Raw genomic sequence first — 8,641 nt, forward strand, 5'->3', positions numbered from 1 at the left:
GTAAAGGTTTCAGATGTCATTTGCTCTATTATGTACTGGTGTACTGTACCTTTAAGATTAGTTTCCAGGGAGAGCGGGATTCAAAATTTGGCTCCGCCTCCATGTTCCTGTCTTCGCGGAAACAGAAATTACACATTAGCCAAACCAAAATGGGGGCAGCTCTTGATACACCAGCGAGGTGCCTTCTCTGTGATGTTATGACCCAAAATCCCGTCACCCTGAAATGCAACCACCGGTTCTGCCGAAGATGTATTGGAGACTTGTGGAGCGTTAGCCCGTCCGGACCATACCACTGTCCTGAGTCCAGGTGTAAAATTGTATACCAGACCCTTCCGTTTGATAAGAGTTTCATACGGTCGCCTATACCGAGTCGACAGCCACCTCCACGAAGTACTGCAGGTAAACCGGATACACCTTTGGCCTGTAACATACATAAAGTAATAATACACACATAAAGTATATTCACAATCTGTTACGGTTTACCGGTAACTAGAAGAAGCTAACCTAGCTAACGTTAGATGTCTTCCGGTCATAGAATGCTATTAACCAAGGTTTGTGGATTGCCAAAACATTGTTATTACCAGCTTGTAACGCAGCATTTCTCAGCAGCTTAACATTAAAAAGCTAAATGCGGTTCTGTTCGTGTTGTCAGGAGATTGTAACCAGAAGAAACAAACAAATCAATTTAGAAAAGCATTTCTATGTGAAAAGGTGCTTTATAGTTTATAGTTTTAACAGAATGAGCTATAAAGTACAATCACTGTTCAAACCATTTCAGCACTGAGATTTATTTGTTTAGTGTAAAACATTTGTTTGTAGCTAATTACTTTTCTTTTGGGATTGATAAAGTATTTTTGAATTTGAATTTTGAAGAAAGAAAACCGTAAAATTGCATGGTGTAAATTTGAATAATAATAATAAAAAACTAACCATGTTACAAGAAGTGAGATTACTGAAAATAGTAGAATCCTTCAAATCGCTTTTCAAATTTTTTGGAACGCTGGTTAAATCTGTGTTGAAATCTTTAACACAGATTGATCTTTGTTTGCAATAGCATGATCTGACTCTGAAACTGGAAGAAAAATTCAACTTTTGACTTCAGTGATTCAGTTCGAATAAAAATCCTGTATTGATTTTTTTTTTTTTGCTTGGTAAATAATCACAGGTACCAGAACTCTGAAGAATTTCAACATCAGTTTGTGACCTTGAACTCAAGCATACTTAGATTATGCATTAGAAAAACAATACAAAGCTCACTAGAAGTCCACCTCTGAGTGGTTCAAAGGAATTGGGAATGGCCTACTCAAAGTCAGGACTTTGATCATGAGGGTGTCACGTGACCTAGAATGGAATATTTATTCTGGATTTTAAAAAGTGAACTATTTTAATTAATCTGTCCCTCCATGATGTTGCCATCATAACTACTAGCGGAAATTCACTCATCATTCGCAAAATTGTGCATAAACTTTGCATGTTCACCAGTCAACGTAACTTTTTTTTGTACATCATCACATTAATGTTTCCTGTATTTTATTCTTTTTTGACCAATCACTGCAACTCGGCTGAATTTTGACCAATCCTTGTGCTAATTCAGTCTCCTTCCCCTCAGTGTTGACCTGCTTGCATTGTGTTTGGTACAGCGACATCATCCAGTCATAGCGAACAAAGTACATCTGCCTCGGATTTGAGAAGAACCTCGGTGACCAGCCGGTTCCTTGGGAAGAGAAAGGCCACCACACCCGTTTCAGAGGAACATGTGGCAAAGCGAACCGCTGTGGAGTCCACCAGTGACTGGTCCAGAACCGCTGAGACTCCCACCGCCTCCTTCTCAGATAAACCTGAAGATCCAGCTGATGCGGGGACGTCCACAAAACCAATCAACCCAGAACCCACACCGTCTGCGAGTGGTGACGGCAAATCCCTCACCGAGAACTCTGACATGAAGTCAGCTGAAAGTGATTGGTCTCAAAAGTCAGCGGATGATTCTGACAGCTCCAGTGAAGTAGATCTCTGCGACTCTCCTCTTACTGAAACCCCCAGGAAAGATGCGACAGGAATTCCCACTTCACCAAAGAAACTCGCCTCACCTGGAAGCGCCGAAGCCCGTCCTGAGAGTTTAAGTCCAGGGAACAAATCGGCTCCAGTCAGCAAGACGCCTCTGATGTCCACTTCTGCCTCCTCCAACCGTTTGGGCCCAGTCCCATGTCATTACTGCCCTAAAACGGGACACCAGACGGCTGTGAAGACCTGCCTGGTGTGTGGGGCGTCCATGTGTAAGGAGCACCTCCGTCCTCACCTGGAGTCGCCCGTCTTCCAGAACCACACCCTGGTTTCCCCCATGGAGGACATTTCCCTCTGGAGGTGCCAGGAGCACCAGGAGATCAACCGGATCTACTGCAGGCAGTGCGCGGCGTGCGTGTGCACCGTGTGCACCGTGATTGGCTCGCACCGCGACCACGCCTGCATCAGCATCAGGGAGGCGGAGAAGGAGCTCAGGGTGAGAAAAATGCATCCTTTTTTTTTTCTCCCCTCCAGGGGGTCTTTTATGGGCTCTAGTGTCCCTTATACGACAGTAGGCTGACAGGAAAGGGGGAAGGAGAGAGGGGGGGAAGACATGCGGCAAATGTCGCCGGGTACGGGAATCGAACCTGCGACGGCCGCGTCGAGGACTCAAGGCCTCCAAATGTGGGTCGCGCTATCCCCTACACCACCACGGCACGCCCCAGATAAACGCATCTTTTACCTATGTTCTCCAGAATAAGGTGGTCAAGGTTTCACCCAGAAAACATGGCGGTCGCGGGTTCGAAACCCTTCCCCCCTCTCCTTCCCCCTTTCCTGTCAGCCTACTGTCATATAAGGGACACTAGAGCCCATAAAAGACCCCCTGGAGGGGAAAAAAATGTTTAAAGTTGACAGGTAATGTGAAAATATCACTTGATAATTATTAATAATTGAAAGATGGAAGATTATAAAAAATAAGCAGTGTTTAGGCCGGTGGGGGCACAAGTAAAGCCTGGTGGCTTATAATACCCTGAGGGGAAACCCTGTATATGTTTAGAGATGAATGGTGTCATGAATTCTTGATTGGTGTTTTTTTATGTTTGGGCTGCACAGTGGCGCAGTTGGTAGAGCTGTTGCCTTGCAGCAAGAAGGTCCTGGGTTCGATTCCCGGCCGGGGATCTTTCTGCATGGAGTTTGCATGTTCTCCCTGTGCATGGTGGGTTCTCTCCGGGTTCTCTGGCTTCCTCCCACAGTCCAAAAACATGACTGTCAGGTTAATTGGTTTCTCTAAATTCTCCCTAGGTGTGAGTGTGTGTGTGAATGGTTGTGTGTCCTGTATGTCTCTGTGTTGCCCTGCGACAGACTGGCAACCTGTCCAGGGTGAACCCGCCTCTCGCCCGGAACGGAGCTGGAGAGGAACCAGCAACCCTCCCGACCCCATTTAGGGAAGAAGGGTGTAAGAAAATGGATAGATGGATGGATGGTGTCATGAATTCTTGATTGGTGTTTTTTTATGTTTGTTGTGATTTTTCCAGGCAAACCTGAAAGAAGAAATCAAACAGCTGCAGGACGCTGAACAGCAAGTGAAGAACAGAGTGACTGAACTCACAGAACTGCACAGTTTATTAATACAGAAAATCATTTTACTAATTTGCTCTAATATATTCTTGCTTTGAACCTACATTTTAATATTGTAATAAACCCATTTAGATCTGTTTGCTTTGTCCACCTACATTTTCTGAACCTATTTAATTGTATAATAAACCCATTTAGATGTGTAGACCTTGATTTATCTGTTCCTCTTTATGAAACCGATCCTTGAAAATTATTTCCATTTGCTAAATTACAGAAAACTTAAATCTTATAGATATTTTTTTTCTTTCCTTGTATATTGTGTTTAAACATTTAATCTGAGTAAGTTTGGTTTGTCTGAATGTAGTAAATATTTACTATTCTTAATGTTGTAATGACATTTTGATCTGTTTAATAAAAATAAAGGTTGGCTCATATTTTCCACGTTAAACAACATTATTAAAATTGGGGGATTTTATTTTTTTGTCAAATTTGTGTTTTGACATTTCAAAACATAAAATCTTGTTTTATTTCAGATTACTTTGTTGCTTCTGTAGAATGCGTAATAATAATAACAGTAAATTATGTCATATAATAGTGAAAAAGTTTGAAAACTTACCTTGAAAATGGTTGAAAAGTGCTTTAATTGTACGATCCGTGTGAAATAACTATTTCCAGTCATTCTGTAACTCTGGTCTTCTGATTATTTCTCAGTAATATCATGACGCTGCTCTCCTTTCGTCTCCAGGTGGTACTAACCAAAGCGCTGGACGGGGTGAAGCAGCAGTACGGCGCCATCAGAGAGGCGTTGGATCAGGAGGAGCAGACGGCTCTCCGCTGTGTGAAGAAGGAGGAGAACCGGGTCCTGGGCGGTCTGGAGAAGAAGCTCTGCCTGCTTCAGAGCTCGCTGCAGTCCATCCAAAATGGCCTCCACATCCTGGAGGGTCTGGCCGACGCCAGGGCCGACACGCGCATTCAGGACCAGGCGTTCATAATGGTCAGCTGGAGCTCTCTCTGTTAGATATACGGCCACTTTATTACAGAGTAAAACAGAAATATCTTCTTCTTCTCGGCTTTTCAGGAGTACAGCAGGATTTCTCAGCTGTAAGTAATTCAACTTCTGCTTTTTCTTGCATTTTAATGAGGGCAGTTATCTAACAGAACAAATTAACAATAGTTTGAGAAGATACTGTGTTTAAAAAGCTTTAAGGAGTTCTGGTGTTGTCTGTTTCTCATTAGGAAACAACAGAGAGGACATGTGCTTTCAGAGAAACAGCATCTCTGTGACAGATCATAGTCTGAACCTCAGGTGTTAAACTCGAGGGCCGGCGGCCAAATCTGCCTCACCATGGCATTTTAAATGGCCCTCTAGACTCCAGATGCCAAATTTCATCAATCAGTCCCTCCAGTTTTTTGATTCCTTGATCACTGAAATCCACACCAAGTCTACAGGCAGCAGCTTTTTTTCATGCTAGTAATGAAATTTGAGGATTACAATATTTTTTCTTTTGCAAAAATGGTCAAAACATTGGACTTAAATGATTCAAACTCCTACCTGCAGGTGGCAGTACTTATTACTTTTACTCCACTGCTGCTTCAGTCTTACTAGATTTTAAGTTATAGTCTGCATTCAATGTGACAGGTAACAAAAAGTCACATGTTCATAGGTAAGTGCAAATATTGCAGAATTCCTTGCAAATATTTCCAAATTAGCATTAAAGAGTCAAAAACAGCACAAAAATAACCATGAAAACCTGGATGTTCTATACCAGTGGTCCCCAACCACCGGGCCGCGGACCAATTGGTACCGGGCCGCGCAAGAAATAATTAAATATGTCCGTTCTATGTATTGAGTCTGGAGGAGCTTTTATTTTGAAAATCCTAAACCGGATGCTTACGTCTTGCGTGCCAACATGCAGCAGAATGAGTAAGAAGCAACGGCGTCTGTCTCGGTCCTGATGACGCGCAACACCCCCGCAGCCCACCCCCACCCGGTCCGCAGAAAATTTAGGAAGGGTTGACTGGTCCGCTGTACTAAAAAGGTTGGGGGCCACTGTTCTATACTACTGAAGAACTTATCGAATACACAGATATTTATTAACATTTTAACAGTTTCTTAATGGGTTTTATCAACTCATTCTTCCACATCCGGCCCTTTAAGAGCATTGATGATCTTGATTTGGCCCAGAATGAAAAGCAGTTTGACACACCTGTTCTGGACTCTGATTCATACCTTTTATCACCTGACAACTAGAGTTCAGTGTATTTTAATGTTGTTACTAAATTAATATGAACTTGTTTTCTTTGTATTATTCGAGCTCTGAAATCACTGTATTTTCTTCTTTATTTTTATCATTTCTCATTTTCTGCAAATAGATGCAAAATGTTTGCTTGGACTTTAAGAGACATGTTGTCAGTAGTTCATAGAATAAAAGAACAACGTTCATTTTACTCAAACATAAACCTATAAAGAGTAAAATCAGAGAAACTGATCATTTTAAGGGTCTCTAAATTTTTTTCCAGAGCTGCAAGTACAATCTGTTTGCTATTACATAGATTTACAAAAACGCTCATTCTTCTTAGTTAAACATCCCAAGAGTGTGATTTTAAAACTTGTTTTCAAACTTCATTATTCATCTTCATTATGATCATACTGAGTATTTTAGAGACTTTGTTTGGGACCCATGAATCCAGTAGTTTTACTCTGACTCTGCTCTTCCTGTCCAGCACCAGTGAGGTGGGGAACTGTGCCGATCAGTTTGCGCCTCCAGAGGAAGTGGACCGCGGCCGACTGAGCTGCCTGCAGAGGTGGACGGAGAAACGTCTGGACGCCGTCGTCATCACCATGCCGGGGAAAGACAGAGACCTCTACAGGCTGCTGTGTAGGAAACGCTTCACACCACATCCCCCATGCTCGTTATTTTAGCTTAGAAAGCAGCGCTGAAACAGTTAATCATGATGAACAGATTACTAATTCTACCAAAAAGGGTTAGTTTCAGTATAAAAATATCACCTATTTAGCACCTTTTTCTATCCTTTTATTAATCACTTAATCCAAAAATAGTCGAAGTATATTAGTAAACTTGTCATTATTGCATAAATTAAAATGAGTTTGATCATTTCTGTTCTGATGATTAATATTTTTTGAAGAGCAATTTTATTTATAGCCCATTTGTAACAACCTCAGCTTGCCAAAGCTTCACAACCATCACAACATCACAGATAGATGAATGACAAAAACAAAAATAAAAAGGAAGTTTGTTAATAGAGCGTCCTGTAAAGAAATCTCCTCCCTGCGTCCAGACGGCACCGTTCCTGCCATGGACGCAGACACGGCTCATCCCAAGCTGCAGCTGTCCGAAGCCAACAGGAAGGTGGCGTACAGCGAATCCCCGCAGGCCTACGCCGACCACCAGGCTCGCTTCAGCTCCTTCCCACAAGTCCTGGCGTCTTCCCCGCTGCAGGGCGGCCGCTGGTACTGGGAGGTGTCCGTGTCGGTGGACGACGGGCGCTGGAAGGTGGGCCTGAGCGCGGCTCAGATAGAAAGGAAGGGCCAGAAGGACGGCTCCCGTCTGGGCTGCAACAGCTACTCCTGGTGCCTGGCCTGTGACAAGAGGAAGCTGGAGGCTCTGCACAACAAGGAGACGGCTCCGGTGAGGGCCGACGGCCTGCAGCGGGTGGGAGTGTTCCTGGACTTCGAAGAGGGCAGCCTGTCGTTCTTTGATGCGACACCAGGGGGCAGTCTTGCTTTGTTGTATTCTTACAAGCACAGTTTTTGTGAGCCTCTGTACCCGGCTCTTTCCGTGTCCAAAACCCACCTGACCGTCTGCGACCTGTTCCACTCATAAACCAGTTTAAACTTTTACATTTCTGACAGCCTGTGCCTTCTTTTCATGAAAATACTTGATACCATTAGGTTTGTTTTTATATTCTGCTGAACCTGAAACATTCTTAGATGATTTGTTAACACTGGAACTGTACCATGGTAGTAGAGTTTAAGTAACATTCCCAACAAAGATAACATTTTTTATAGCCTAAGATTTTAAATGAAAGGCAAGCTAAACATGTTTAATTATAATTTGTTTTCCTTCTTCTTCATGCTGAGCTCCTGTGGAATAAAACGCTCGTTTCAAACACAAAGATTTGCCCTCATTCTTTCACATTTCAAATAGAAACACAGGTGTGGGTGGCGTGTTTCCCTGGAGCGGGAGCTGACTTTGAAACCCCCGCAGCCTCGCAGCTCCACTGACAACAAACGGCTGAAACTCCTCAGACCGTCGCAGATCTGAACACGTGAAATTGTCCTTTTCCTTGAAGTATGTGGGTCATTTATTCTGACTCAGGTTTCTGCACGACTGACGTCATTCAGCAGGGTAAGACTGTTTACCTCGCCTGCTTATTGCCCTCCTACGCAATTCCACTGGAGGCTTTTTTTTTCTTTCACTCAACTTAATCTTACTTCACTGCTCTCTGGGTTTTCTCCCATTAACACGGATTGCTCTGGTAGCATTTGAACAGGGCCAATAAGCGCGTAGAAGAAGTGACAGGTTTTATTTAGTTTTTTGCATTTTAGGATTGTAATTTTAGCAATGGCAGCAAGAGAAATGAGCTTCAAAATATTGAATTAACACTAAAACTAAAAAAATAAGTTTCTCTGATTTTACTTTATATATATATATATATTTTTTTTTTTTTTTGAGTAAAATTAACATTGCTTTTTTTTATTCCATGAAATACTGACATGTCTGTGAAATTTAGTATTTATCAGCAAAAAATGAGAAATGGTCAACATAAAAAAGATGCAGTTCTTTCAGACCTCAAATCATGCAAAGAAAACCAGTTCATGTTAATTTAGAAACAACAATACTAATGTTTTAACTCAGGAAGAGTTCAGAAACCAATATGTGGTGGAATAACCAGCAGGTTTTCAATGGGTTCAGTGCAGTGGACTCCTAATTTTTTCCACAGCTGTGTTTGTTAAAACCGTCACCATGTCGCAATGGTACAATATGTTAAAAGATGGAGCTAATCTACCTTCTCCTTGAGCTAGTTGTTGCTGCTTCAATAA

The 8,641-nt window shown here is 42.4% G+C and overlaps 1 protein-coding gene across 1 annotated transcript; it reads left to right on the plus strand.

Moving 5' to 3' along the window:
• The first annotated feature begins 84 nt into the window (after positions 1-84).
• Positions 85-7,438, plus strand: si:dkey-29p10.4 (E3 ubiquitin/ISG15 ligase TRIM25). Its single transcript, XM_044126017.1, has 7 exons — positions 85-399; positions 1,641-2,497; positions 3,537-3,627; positions 4,317-4,570; positions 4,655-4,677; positions 6,301-6,455; positions 6,877-7,438. The coding sequence occupies exons 1-7, from the start codon at positions 102-104 to the stop codon at positions 7,419-7,421; spliced, it is 2,223 nt and encodes a 740-aa protein (XP_043981952.1). The 5' UTR covers positions 85-101; the 3' UTR covers positions 7,422-7,438.
• Positions 7,439-8,641: the final 1,203 nt, after the last annotated feature.

Source organism: Gambusia affinis, linkage group LG08 (genome assembly GCF_019740435.1).
Source record: "Gambusia affinis linkage group LG08, SWU_Gaff_1.0, whole genome shotgun sequence".
Lineage (NCBI taxonomy): Eukaryota > Metazoa > Chordata > Actinopteri > Cyprinodontiformes > Poeciliidae > Gambusia > Gambusia affinis.